The 13,803-nt window shown below is 48.0% G+C and overlaps 2 protein-coding genes across 2 annotated transcripts; both read left to right on the forward strand.

Annotated features, from left to right (window-relative positions):
• The first annotated feature begins 237 nt into the window (after positions 1-237).
• CDSN (corneodesmosin) lies at positions 238-3,308 on the forward strand. Its single transcript, XM_006878180.1, is given in 4 exon segments — positions 238-322; positions 2,580-2,940; positions 2,992-3,184; positions 3,186-3,308. Coding segments are annotated over 4 exon segments (762 nt in total).
• Positions 3,309-11,438: 8,130 nt separating this feature from the next.
• LOC102821388 (chromosome unknown open reading frame, human C6orf15) lies at positions 11,439-12,608 on the forward strand. The gene is made up of 2 exons (XM_006875677.1): positions 11,439-11,505; positions 11,728-12,608. The coding sequence occupies exons 1-2, from the start codon at positions 11,439-11,441 to the stop codon at positions 12,606-12,608; spliced, it is 948 nt and encodes a 315-aa protein (XP_006875739.1).
• The last annotated feature ends 1,195 nt before the right edge of the window (positions 12,609-13,803 follow it).

Here is a 13,803-nt window from a genome sequence, read left to right on the forward strand (position 1 = left end):
AGGAACTGCTGGGCCCCTGGCCATAGGTACCCCACACTCCAGTCACCGCTGCTGCTGAGTTGGCAGATGCTCCCCACTGATTACTTTGGCTCCTCCCTGCCACGCCAAGTTTCCTCAGGCACCTGTCCCTCCGCCTCTCCTCCCCTGCCCACAGTGACTCCTGCCCGGAGAATGTCCAGCCCTGGCATAAAGGACTGCGTGTCCACGAGCTGCTGTCAGTCACCAGCACGGTCCAAGATGGGCTTCTCTCGGGCACTCCGGACAGGGCGTGTGGGAGGGCACGAGATGATGGCATTACTGCTGGCCGCTCTTCTCTTGCCAGGTAGGAGTGAAGGGAATGGGAGGGATAGGTGATGGGAGAAGGCTAGGGGGATGCAGAGAATCCATCCTTTATGCTGAGAGACTCCTAGGAAGGATCCAAAGAGGGGGAAGGTGCTCTCGCTGGCTTCTGCTATGTCAGTCCACCTCAGGAGAGCTACTTAACTTGCAAAGCCTCAACTTTGAAACTCTGTAATGAGAGTAATCACACCAAGGCATGGCTTGTCTGTGAGACACAAGTGATAGGTGCTTTGGAAAAGTTAAAAGGGTGATATAAATATTAATTGTTGTGTTGCTATTGTTATTGTTATTAGAGGACTAGGAGATGTGGCTGGGATTCTTAGTAGTAATAATGAGTGTTACCATTTGTAGTCTTCTTAATGTGCCAGAAACTGCTCTAAGCACTTTAAATGTATTAGCACTTATGATCATTATAATAACGGTGTGAAAGAAGATTTATGCCCATTTTACAAATGGGAACGTTGAGGCTCAAAGAAGTTAGAACACTGGCTGAAGATGAGAAAGTTAGAAAGCAGGAAAGCCAGAATTCAAGCCCAGACTGGGTGATTCTAGGACCTGTGTTACTAGCCACAGGGGTACATGGCCCTTGAGAAAGGTCTGTGACCTTCCCTGTGGTTCTGGGTGGGTGGAGAGCTGGGTCTGTGGTTTGTGGGGTGGGCAGGAGAAGAGAGGAAAAATGCTTACTAAATTAGTTCACTGGGATGAAGAAGGCTGTAGACAGAGTAGGGGTTGGCCTGGAGGGAGATACAAGTAATTTCTCTTTGAGGAGAGAATGCAAATATCATGATTATGAAGATCTGGTTGCTGGTGGGGGTTCCAGAATGACTGGCAATAATAAATCATAATGTATAATGCTTTAGGGAGCACAGTGGTTCCATGAGATAAGCCCTGGATTGCAAACCACAAAGTCTGCGGTTTGAGCCTGCCAGTCACTCTGAGGGAGAAAGATGAGATTTTCTGCTCTCGCTCTGAGTTTAAAGTCTCAGAAACTCTATACAGAGTCGCTATGAGTCGGAACTGACTCGCTGACACTTACCGACAACAGCATCATGCTTGACGTTTTTCTAAAGCACTTTCCATGTAGACTCCTTTATAGGCACACTGTAAGGAAGGCTGGATCGACCCAGCCTCTTTGGATGTCTAAATTAAAGTACAGAGAGGTTTAGTAACTTGCCCAGTGTCACAGCTAGTATGTGACTCTGTCCACGCCACTTGAGCCTGAGGTATTGGAGTGGGAAGAGGAGACACAAGTGGAAGAGAGAAGAAAGGAGGAAGAATGGGGTGGAGGAGGTACATTGAGACTGGGAGTTGGTGGGAGCAGAGCCGATTAAGATAAGAAGTGGTTCCTCATTTCTAAAGGAAATTAATTCAGGAGAGGTGAGATGTAGGCCTGGGTGGGTGATGATAGGTACCAGCTGGGTGAGGAAGAAGGAAAGCTAGAATGCCCACCCGTTTTGGAAGAACGTTTCCTCCTGGAGCCCCTGGGTTGTAGCAGAGAGTACAGAGGTGTCTCTGGGTGTGGTGTCCTGTCACACTGGTGCCACCAGGTTGTGAAGCAACAGATGGGTGCCCCCATATCCTGGCTGCCACACAAATTTACTGGCATGGCTAGTGCCAGGACAGGAAGTGGGAGAGCCACCTTTCACCTAGGCCTCTATTCTTATAGAAGTGGTGACTGAATCTTAGTCCTCAAGCGTCCTATCCATTCTTTCAGTCCCTTTGCACCCAGTTTCTCTTTCCCTAGCAGTTCCTATATATTTTTCCTTCCCTTCTCAACCTCTATCCACACCCCCATGGTTTTGTCTTTTGCCTTCTCTTTTTATTTGTCCCACAACCTCGTTCAGAACTGATTCTCTCAGGATCTATGCCCCACCTCTCGGAGTCTCGGTCTCCCCGCCTCTGTCTATTTGAGATCCTTTCTTTTAGACCTGTTGGTTCCTGCCACTTTCCATTCCCTCTTGCTTATTTCTCTGAAGTCTGCCACTTCCGGGTTTCATTTTCTTTTTCTTTCTGTTAGATCTTTGGCCTCCTTGACTCCCCAAAACTATGTAGCTGTCTTTATTCTACCATTTCAACAGCCTTCAGAGACTCAACAGTCAGTTCTCCCTTCCCTTTTCTACCCCAAACCATCCCTGAGCTCTCCCGGAAGAAGTGAGACTGGCAGATGAATGGAGTGGGCTGAGGGGCAGACGACAGAGCCAGCCTCTTTGGTTCTTTCTAACTACTACTTTCCTCCCTAGGAACCTCGGCTAAGAGCATCGGGACCTTCTCAGACCCCTGCAAGGACCCCACCCGCATCACCTCACCCAATAACCCCTGCCTCACTGGGACAGGTGGATCCAGTAGCCACAGTGGCTCCAGCAGCTACAGCAGTTCTGTTTCCAGTTCCAGTGGTTCCAGTGGTTCCAGTGGCTCCAGTGGTGGTTCCAGTGTCTCTAACAGTGGGTCCAGTGGATACAGTGTCCACCAGGGTAGCTCTTCAGGATCATCCTTTAAGCCAGGAAGAGGGTATTCCCAGATCAGCCATTCCTCTGGATCTGGCTCTGCTCTGCAAAGTCCAGGCAACACTTTCCAGTCTGGAAACAGCGTCTCCCACTCAGTGTCTGGTTCAGCTTTGCCCATCAATGATGGACCTTCCCGTATGGTAATCAGCACTTCCCAGACTGGAGGAGGTTCCAGCTCTTCTGTTTCCCAAACATCTTGGATGTCCAACAGTGGTGGCCAAAGGGTCAGCTCCAACCTGCCTCCCTGTAGTTCAGATGTCCCCGATTCTCCCTGCAGTGGTGGTCCCATTGTCTCACACTCTGGCTCCTACATCTCTGGCTCCCATACCGTGTCAGGAGGTCAGAGGCCCGTGGTGGTGGTGGTGGAGCAGCATGGTTCTGGTGGTCCTGGAGCAGTTCAAGGTATCCCCTGTAGCAACGGTGGCCTTTCAGGCAAGCCCTGCCCCCCTATCACCTCTGTGGTAGACAAATACTCTAGTGGCTATGAGGTAGTAGGTGGCTCCTCTAACAGTTACCTGGTTCCTGGCATGACTTACAGTGGGGGTAAGATCTACCCTGTGGGCTACTTCACCAAGGAGAACCCTGTCAGAGGTTCCCCAGGAGTCCCCTCTTTTGCAGCTGGACCCCCTATTTCTGAGGGCAAATACTTCTCTAGCAACCCAATAATCCCCAGCCACAGCTCTTCTAGTTCCAACATATACCAGTCTGGAGCTTCCTCAGCCAATGTGTTCCAGCCTGTGGGATTTGGTGGGGTCCAGCCCTGTAGATCTGGCTCCAAAGGGCCCTGCTCCATCTCCAGTTCTGGAGTCCACAGCAGTTCCAGTAGCTCCGGCTCATCCTTCCATCCCTGTGGCAGTGTTTCCCAGGGCCCTTGTTCCCCACCAGGCACCGGCTCCCTCAGTGGCAGTTCTAGCTCCCAATCCAGTGGCAAAATCATTCTTCAGCCCTGTGGCAGCAGGTCCAGCTCTTCTGGTAACCCTTGCATTTCTGTCTCCTCCTCAACATTGAGTGGAGGTCCTGATGGCTCTCCTCAACCTGACCCATCAGCAGGTGCCAAGCCCTGTGGCTCCAGCAAGATCCCCTGTCGCTCCATTCGGGACATCTTGGCCCAAATTAAACCTCTGGGGCCCCAGTTAGCTGATCCTGAAGTTTTCCTCCCACAAGGGGAGTCACTTGAGAGTTCATAAGTCAGTTTTTGTATCTGTGCATGTTCGGGTATGCACATATGGTACACCACCTCCCAGGTGGGAGAAGTTCAGGGACCAGGGGTGGGGTTAGCTCACTTTCTCGCCTCCCTCCCCAGAGACATGCTCTATACCACCATTACCCCAATGTGGCAGACTTCCCCAATCCCCTCTTCTTTCTTCAACTTCCCAAAAAGGAAGACCCCAAATCCTATTCTCATTCCCTTTCCACTGCAATGCCTTCTCTTCCAGATAGGTATTCGCTAAATTTCCCCTGCCATTTCTTTGAGATGGTATGGTCCATTGACTAACTGCACCTCTTCAGATTATTGACTGGGAAACGCTCCACGATGTTTCCAGTTCCCAAAAGATGGGGCTTGGATATCCACTCCACCTTTGTCAAATAAAGCAGCATCCAAACCAGTATCTGAAAACAGTGACCAACTGGTCAACCAACTCACCCACTCGGACATAACAAACACATTCAATTCCATGTAACAACCCCACTCCACTCCATCACAGAGTTCACCCCAGCCTTGGAAATCACTGTTCCCAGCACCGTTTCGTCTGCCTCTCAATGTCTCCATCCCAGCCCCCTTCCTGGCTGCCACTCCCCTCCATGCTCAGACGTTGCGTCTGTGAGGGAGACGCCAGGACATCCTCAAAGACGTGAGCAGGCTCCTTACGTTCTCTAGATCCTGGACAGATGTCTCAATAAACTGTGTGAACTAGATGCAGACTTCCTGTCTTCTTGGAGTCCTGGGTCTCCCCTTAGCACAGGGGTGATGCTCTTCTTCACCTCTACAGGGCCCTATGTCCTCCATTTTCATTAGTAAGTTGGCTCAATATTTCTTCACATATTCCTCCCACGTAGGAGAACAATAAATACTTGTTGAATTAAATGCAGAGGCTGTCTGGTCTCCCAGATTCTTCTTCTCATTTCTTTCCTCTCTCATTGCTTCAGGAAATCAGTTCTCTCTCCACTCCTCCTTTACACAGAGGTCTTGCACATCCCCTGGATGTTGTTGTTAAGTGTCATTGAATCAGTTCCAACTCATAGTGACCCTACATAGGGAGGGTTTCCAAGAAGCAACCTTGTGGTTTGAATTGCCAACCTTGTGGTGAGCAGTCAAGTGCTTATCCTACAGTACCACACCAGGACTCCCACTCCCTTAGATAGATCCTGAATTATTTCCTTCTCAAGCTCACCAGCCGCTCCTCGAAAACCCTACACAGGGTTGTTATGAGTTGGAACCAACTCAACGGCACTTAACAGCAACAACAACAACAACAACAACTCCTCACCCGAGTCCCTTCTCCTCTACCATTAGTTTACCTCACCTTTTGGACGCCATTCTTTCATAGAGTTCTGAGTGTCGATTTCTTGGGTTTCTGGGATACTTGGAACCTTGGTAATGCCTGGAACACAACAACCCAGACCAGATTCCTAGTGACTGAGTAGGATTCTGGGCGGGTGTTGTTCTGGAGTTGAGGGTGGAGAGAGTAAAGAAAAAGAGGAGAGGAGCGTGACAGGGAGTGCAACCAAACAGAATGACTCACTAGCCTTTACAATGAGGTCTCAGCCAGCTGGTAGCAGGCTCTCAGAGAGCAGAGGTCTGCTGCCTCTGTCAGGGCTAGACTGACAGCTGTGGGGAGCCTGGTTCTTGGAAATGGTCTACATGGGAGAAGAGAAGGTGGTTGACAGCCATGTGGTTTATGTCTGAGCCTCAAGAAATCCTCATATCCCAAGGATGGAAGAGTGGGCTGTGCTTGTTTCTATAGGAAGGGCCTCCCTCCATGCCCAAGCCCCCTCTAGGAACCTCTGCTTGGCTGCAGAGGAATTCATCTTGATCGTAGGATTGAAACCATTCCCTCTTTTGGGGATAGTATTGGCTGTCCTTTGACACATGGTGACCCTATGAACAGTGGAACAAAGCACTATCCAATCCTGCATCATCCCATGATCAGTTACAGATTGTATGGTTGTTATCCATAGCATTTTTCAAAATTAAATGTTTTATTGTGAGTTGTGTGATAGTTTGTTTACATGGGAGAACATTAGCCTTACATTCATCCTATCGTATATCGTTTCATTGCCATCATTACAATCCCCTCCACGCATCATCAATCAACCAAAGGGTATACCCTGCAAGCCTGTCCCACCTACCCCCAGGTCATCAGCACACAGTCCCTCTCCCTCTCTGGGTCTAGAGTCCCCAGCTGTTCCATCTCTTCATGTCATCGTCTCTGCCTCCATCTCTGGCATCACTGCCTCTTTGGGTAGGATTTCGCACTCCGCTCTTCTCCCTTAATGGTTCCAGAGACCTCAGCTCCTGGACTGCAAAGTCAATTACTCCCCTCCTTTTGCTACAAAGCATCCACCTTTACATTTCCAACCCTCACAGTCAGTCCTGATAACAATTATTCACTATTGTACCACAAGGGACTGTCGGGGTCTGCCCTCGACATAGTTGTGTTGTTCACGAGTGTTTGGTTCACGAGGAGGGGAGATCCAGCGGCGATAGGGATAGCGAAAGAATACACAGACAAACAGAAGAAGGGAGACAATGAGGCACCCCAAAGCCAGGGTGGATACATCACTGGTGGGCAGGCTTGGGACTACAGGCATCGTGGCCTCTGCAGGCAGCAACTCACTGCCCTGCAATCTTTACTGCATGCTTTCCAACCAGTAATGCACTGCAATCGTTACTCCATGCCTTCCAACCAGTAATGCACACCTGGGGAGGCCCAGGCCTCTGCTTTATTTAGGGGAGGAGTTTCACACCAAGCTGGGAGGGACTAAAACAGGATACAGCTAACATCAGTAATTTTCCAGACATTCAGGTAACTTTACATCATACTTCACTGGTTCGAATCCCAGGCCAGCAACTTGGATTCTCAGGCCCAATTAACATATCTATAGCCCCTGAGGTCAGTTGGGGGAAGGTGAGAGTTCTGCAGGAGACGCCCAGGTGAATGGGCTGCACCTGGAAAAGGGATTAGGGAGGATGGGTTCTTTGTCTATAGAACAAAGAACCGAGAAGTAGCTAAGATATTTTTAGTTAATCCTTTTGGAGAAAGGCTTGACCTTGCAACCTTTAGTCTTAGGCTTTAGGAAAATATCACATTTAAATGTGGATTCTCAAAGGCTCCGTGTATTAATTTAATATATAAAATGAAAGCAATTTGCCATAAACTGCCAGTGGCCTCATTTGTTACACTCGGGCCTATAGGGCTTCGAACCTCTGACCAGTCTTACATGGTCTGCAACAAGGGACCTATCCCCATTTCCTTTCATTAGCCCTGCCCAGACAGATTGGATACTATTTACTCAGTGGAGATTCTACCTTCCTCCATACCCTCTGGATGTAGGCTCCCTCCTGAAAGCCTGCAAGCCAGTCACTTCTTGCCTCCGTAGCCCACCCACCTTGGGTAGCCAGTGTCCAAGCTGAGCATCCCTGTCTACTTTGTGTATGGAGGGGGTGGGAATGATCCTCGCTGCAAAGATCTGCTCCCTCCTTTGAGCCATTGCATCTATAGGTGTAGATCAAGTTCATCAGATTGTATCAGATTACTCTTTTTTTCTTCTTCTTTCTTCTTCTAGTTGAGCTCTGATCATCCAGTCATTGAAACCAGGTCAAGTGGGTATTATCTGCAAGTGTGGATGTTGTTATGCATATGCCCTCTCTTCTTAACAGCTGGACTCTAGTCCTCTGTGGCTATGTCACTGACTCTGGGCCCAGGAGTCCCTAGGTCTTGCTACACCAGGTCTCCACTTGGGTTCACAGGAGTCTATTGAACATTGTAGCGCTTAACTTTCAGCTTCATTGCTGTTTTTCCCTCACTTCTCCTTACCGGTGATGAACATGGTCACCAATCAGAGTGCATGTCTGCTCGTGTATTCCCATTGAGTCTTAGTCTTAGAAGGGAGCTTGCCCTGAGGGGACCCGACCACTTGCCTTGATGTCTCCTGGGTGAGCAACTTGCTTGTTCTTGTAGTAGTCAGTCAGACTGCTGTTAGTGTTTTGTATTTTTCCTGTTGGTCTTTCTTTCAAGAAGTATCTTCTGTTCCAGTTGCTCCAGCATTTTCACTGACGGATTTTAGATCACCCACCTTTTCTCCTGGTTGATCTTAGTCCGGAAACTCTGCTGAAACTTGTTTAGTATTACAGCAACCCCATGCCTCCACTGGTAGGCAGATATGGTGGCTACATATAATACACACTGACTGGGAAACAAACCTGGATCTCCCACATGGAAGGTGAGAATTTTACATTGGTCGTTGGTCTGAAATTTAGAACTGTTGAAAGTTCAAGTCCTGAACTAGCAGAAATGTAATACATTGTTCAGAAACACCTGGAGCAGCCCAGTCACCCTGAAGGGTTACCTGAAGGGAGAACAGGGCTCCAAAAACAGTCCTGTTTCTGTCATAATGGTTGAATTCCCCTTGGTCCAGTATCTGGCAGCTGCCACAGGAATTAAGACAATCAGAAGCTCATGAAGTAGAATCACAGGAAGAGAGACAGCCTCTGATGGGGCAACTCTTCTATTCTATTCTGGTGTGGTTAAAGTTGAGAGCTTTTGCAAAAGTGGTGGATGTCATTCAAAAGGACCACTGCCCTCCACCCATGGCCAGTTCAGAGCAGAGCTCTTCACTTCTCCAGTAGTCAGTCGATAGGGAGTATGGATGAGATTTTGTAGCAAAATCTGCTAATAATGAATGTTTGGACTCCAACCCTAGTCTGGGGACCTTCCTGAAACAATAGAGACAACAAGGACATTTCAGAACTTTTCATCATGAGAAATTTCTAATATATTTAAAGTAGATGGAGCAATTAAAGAATCCTTACATTTCCATCATTCACTTCAATGAATATCAACTCATGGTCATTTGACAACAGTCTTTAAATGCCCTCCTTTATTGTTTTAGGCATTGGGCTGCTAACCATGGTTTTGGCAGTTCAAATCCACCAGTTGACCCTTAGGAGAAAAATGAGACTGTGTTCTCCTGTAAAGATTTACACTTGAAAACCCTATATAGGGTCACTATAAGTTGAAATAGATTTGATGGCGGTGGGTTTGGTGGGTTGTTAGTTAGAAACATCTGCTCTCTTTGTCTTTTCTATTCTGTGGATACATATGATCATCTGTAACAGACAGAGTGCTGCTTCTCCCAAAGATGTCTACATCCTAATCCCTGAAACCTGTAAATATGTTAGGTTACATGGCAAAGGGAAATTAAGGTTGCAGATGGAATTTGCTAATTAACTCAATTTAGAGGAGGAAGATTATCCTGTATTATCTGGGTGGACCAAATATAATCACAAGCGTCCATAATTGTGAAGAGAAAGGAGGTCGAAATGGCACAATATGAGAATAACTGGACCCGCTGTTGTTGCTTTGAAGATGGAGAAAGGGGCTACAAGCCCACGCAGGTTACCTTTAGAAGGTGGAAAAGGCAAATAGATGGGTTCTTTCCTAGAACCTTTAGTCCTGCGAACACCCTAATGTTGACCCAGTGAGACCCATTTTGAAATTCTGACCTCTAGAAATTTAAGCTAACCAATTTATGTTGTTTTAAGCCATTAAGTCTGTGGTAATTTGTTACTGCAGCAACAGGAAACGAACACACGATAATCTCTTAATGATGAGTTGCTGTTAAGTACCGTGGAGTCAGTTCCAACTCATAGTGACCCTGTATAGGGTTTCCAAGGCTGTAAATCTTTACGGGAGCAGAAAGCCTCATCTTTCTCCCACGGAACCATTAGTAGTTTCGAACTGCCGACCTTGAGGTTAGCAGTCTGATTTGTAACCACTACGCTACCAGAGGAACCAGGTCTATTTCCCTAGATGCAGGAGCTCACCTGCTGGGATCAAGATGGAGAATCTTCTGATTTTAGATCACCGACCTTTTCTTCTAGTTCATCTTAGTCTGGAAACTCTGCTGAAACTTGTTTAGTATTGTTGTTGTTATTAGGTGCCATTGAGTCGGTAATGACTCATAGCGACCCTCTGCACAACAGAATGAAACAGTGCCCAGTCCTGGGCCAACCTCACAATTGTTGCCATGCTTGAGCCCATTGATGCTGCTACTTTGCCAATCCAGCTCATTGGGTGTCTTCCTCTTTTTCTCTGATCCGCCACCTTACCAAACATGATATCCTTCTCCAGCGACTGGTCCCTCCTGACAATATGTCTGAAGTATGAGACGCGAAGTCTGGCCATCCTGGCCTCCAAGGAACACTCTGGCTGCACTTCTTCCAACACAGATCTGTTGGTTCTTTTGGCAGCCCATGGCACTTTCAATATTCTCCTCCAACACCATAACGCAAATGCATCAATTCTTCTATGTTTTTCCAGCTTTCACATGCATATGAGATTATTGAAAATATTATGGCTTAGGTCAAGTGCACCTTAGTACTCCACCTGACATTTTTGCTCTTCAACACTTTAAAAAGGTCTTGTGAAGCAGATTTGCCTAATGCAATATGTCATTTAATTTCTTGGCTGCTGCTACCACGAGTGTTGATAGTTGATCCAAGAAGAATGAAGTCCTTGACAACTTCAATCTTTCCTCCATTGATAATAATGTTGTTGACTGGTCCAGTGGTGAGGATTTTTGTTTTCTTTACATTGAGATGAAATCCATACTGAAGGCTGAACTCTTTGATCTTCATCAGTAAATATCTTAAAATCTTCTTCACTTTCAGCAAGCAAGGTTGTATCATCTACATATCACAGCTTGTTAATGAGTCTTCCTCCAATCTTGATGCCACATTTTTTTTCATATAATCCAGCTTCTCGGATTATTTGCTCAGCATACAGGTCAAATAAGTATGGTGAAAGAATACAACTCTGTCACACACCTTTCCTAATTTTAAACCATTCAGTGTTCCTACGTTCTGTTTGAACAACTGCCTCTTGGTCCAGGTACAGCTTTCTCATAAGCACAATTAAGTGTTCCGGAATGTTTAATATTACAGCAGCCCATATAAGGATGTTTGAAAAAGATCTGAATCCCAAGGAAAAAGATGAGAGCCAGTTGTTTCTATTGCTGAGAAGATGCGCTGGAATGGTTGAGACCCCGAGGTGATGATTCTCATGCATATGGTGTAGGGAATCAGGAAGTGTAGGGCTGACAACCTGTGGTGGGTGAGCTGTGAGCCAGGGCACCTGAATCAAGAAGTGGCTGGGAACTCAAGGAAAGGCATCAGGGCAGAGGGACACTTAGTTTCCTCTGGGACATTCAAATGGCACCTGTTGACATAGAGCGGATTAGGAAGGAGGGTGGAATGTGGAGATTTATTGTCTCCAAACCTCTGGCCCAGCCTGTTTCTGCTGTCCCCCGCCCCACGAGCAGGATAAAGGGCTTGCCCTCCTGAGACTGAGGGAGATCCTAGAGCTGAGCATGATGAAGGGCCGCATAGCAGGGAGCTGGGCTTTGCTGGGCCTAATCTCCGTCTCTCTTCATCTCCCAGGTATGGAGGCTCCTAGTATGCTGCCTGATGGGCAGTAGGGGATTGGGGCTCCCAGGGAACTGGTATTAAAAGCAGGAATTAGGCAGGAGAGATATACACTTGGGTTCTGAGGGAAGTAAGAGCTGGTGTAGGGAAAGGATGGGAACCAGAGAATCAAGAAAAGGAGGGCACTGGGACCAAACATGAATGTCCATTGTTTGCTTTATCTTCCCTTTCTCTCAGGCCTCTTTGCCCGAAGCATCAGTGCAGTGGAGGAGAAAGCCCTCCAAGACTTGGGGACCAACTTGCCTCTGCTTGGACAACCTTCCTTGGTCAGCTCCTCTGACTCTGAACATCCTCAGCCCAAGCCAAATGCTGGGTCTAATGGCTTACCAAAAGGCCCTCTGGAGCCCAACATGTATCCATCTGATGGCTCCCAGCCTGCAGGAGGTCTTGGGCTGCTGAATTTGCCTTCATCTGAGGGGCAGCCTTTTGTGGCCTCCTGGCCTCCTGAGGATCCTTGGCCAGTGATGGATGCTGCAGCTGAGGACTATTCCAGGGATATGCCGCCAGAAGGACTGTCTTACCTTGCCAGTGCTGTTGCCCTCCCTCTGGACAGTGGCACTTTGCCTGAAGGCCCTTCTGCACACTCAGTAAGGGCCTCCCTGCTCCACCAGGACTCTGAGACTAGACGTCTACGCTGTTCTAATCTCCTAGGAGCCCAGGGACAAATCCCTGCCAAACGCCCTCCCTGGTCTCTCATTAACAAGATCCGCCATCCACTTCTGCCTGGTCGCCCCTGGGGGATCCCGAACTCTGGGGTGTCCTGGGGAGATGGACATCCTGGAACTGGCTGTGGGACAAGACCTGTGCCACCACCCCATGCTGGAAGCTGGGGTATCAATAATCAATACCCAGGTACCAGCTGGGGGAATAATAATCAATATCCAGGAGGCACCTGGGGAAATATTAATCAGTATCCAGGGGCTACCTGGGGGAATGTTCATCTATTCCCAGGTACCAATAATAAGTTTCCTCCCAGAATTCTCCGTCCTTCTGGTTTTTCTTGGAATGATCCAGCTGTCTTCCACAGTTCCCAAGACCCTGGGTCACAGTGGGGTTAGGAGAAGGACCCCTACTTTGTAAATCAGTGAGTAGAGTCCTGTCTCCTGCCCTTGCAGTGCGAGCTGAATCCAAACTCAGTCAACCTGTCTCCAAGCATCACTCCTACTTATCACTCCCTCCCTTGATCCCCTGTGCTAATCTACAATAAAACACAGTGGTTATAGACTTTGCTTCCCTCAATGTCTTTTCTTTTCTAGCTGGAAACGGAAGTGGGTTTTATCCTTTCTAGCCCTCCTCAGTCCCTCTTTAGTTCCCTCTAGTTGTTCTCCTGCTATCTCCCCACCCTTTTGCAGAAGATCAAAGTCCAGACGCTTGAAGGTGGTGCCTCATGGTCTCACGCTGAACAGACAAGAGTCAATTCCAGAGTTGTGTTGGGACCTGAAGAAGGCAAGAGAGGAGGCAGGAGTAACTGAGGTGGCACCTGAGGCCGGGAGTTGGTATCAGGGCCAGGAGGGGACTGAACTTCCATCAGTCCCCAGGGTTAGGGGGAGTCAGTTTGTTGACATTATGACATTACCCTTTCCTCCTGTGAAAGTTAAGCTTCTTGGAAGTGGATCTCCTCCCTTACATACGTTGCTTAGCACACTGTGCCCCAGAGAACCGCTGTCTTTGAACAATTGCTGAATAAATAGTGGGCCTCTATAAAGGAGCTCTGGTAGCGTAGTGGTTACGAATTGGGCTGATAATCTCATGGTCAGCAGTTCAAAACTACCAGCTGTTCCGCGAGAGAAAGATAAGGCTTTCTGCTCCCGTAAAGATTTGCAGCCTCGGAAACCCTGTACAGGGTTGCTATGAGTCAGAATGGACTCCATGGTACTTAACAAAATAAAGGAAGGAAGGAAAGGGAGAGAAAACCTTTGGAGTCAACAATCCCACTTTTATTTGATGCTTTTATTCCCAAGTGATGATTCGTTCTCTTGCCTTAGTGGTGCTGTGGTCTCTTGCTCTCCCTTTGATTTCCCCAGGAGCTCTGCAGCTGTGGGGGAAGGTCGTTGTAAGAAAGTGGAGGTGGAGTTGGTGGGAGGTGATGAAGTTTTCAGAAGGGCCTGCCTCTGGTGGAGGTTCTCAGGAGTCCCTGTGAGTGTATTCTCCTCACAGCCTGTGGACTCCCCAGCCCCCAGGTCCCAGGAATTGGGCCTATTGAAAGGAGGAGGGCAGGAGGAGGATACACAACAGCATTAGAGGTCTTTCTAG

Source organism: Chrysochloris asiatica, unplaced genomic scaffold (assembly GCF_000296735.1).
Source record: "Chrysochloris asiatica unplaced genomic scaffold, ChrAsi1.0 scaffold00333, whole genome shotgun sequence".
NCBI classification, from domain to species: domain Eukaryota; kingdom Metazoa; phylum Chordata; class Mammalia; order Afrosoricida; family Chrysochloridae; genus Chrysochloris; species Chrysochloris asiatica.

Coding starts and splice junctions, on each gene's coding strand:
- LOC102821388 (XM_006875677.1), top strand. CDS start 11,439: ATGAAGGGCCGCATAGCAGGGAGCTGGGCTTTGCTGGGCCTAATCTCC. Junction 11,506..11,727: donor CGTCTCTCTTCATCTCCCAG/GTATGGAGGCTC, acceptor CCTTTCTCTCAG/GCCTCTTTGCCCGAAGCATC.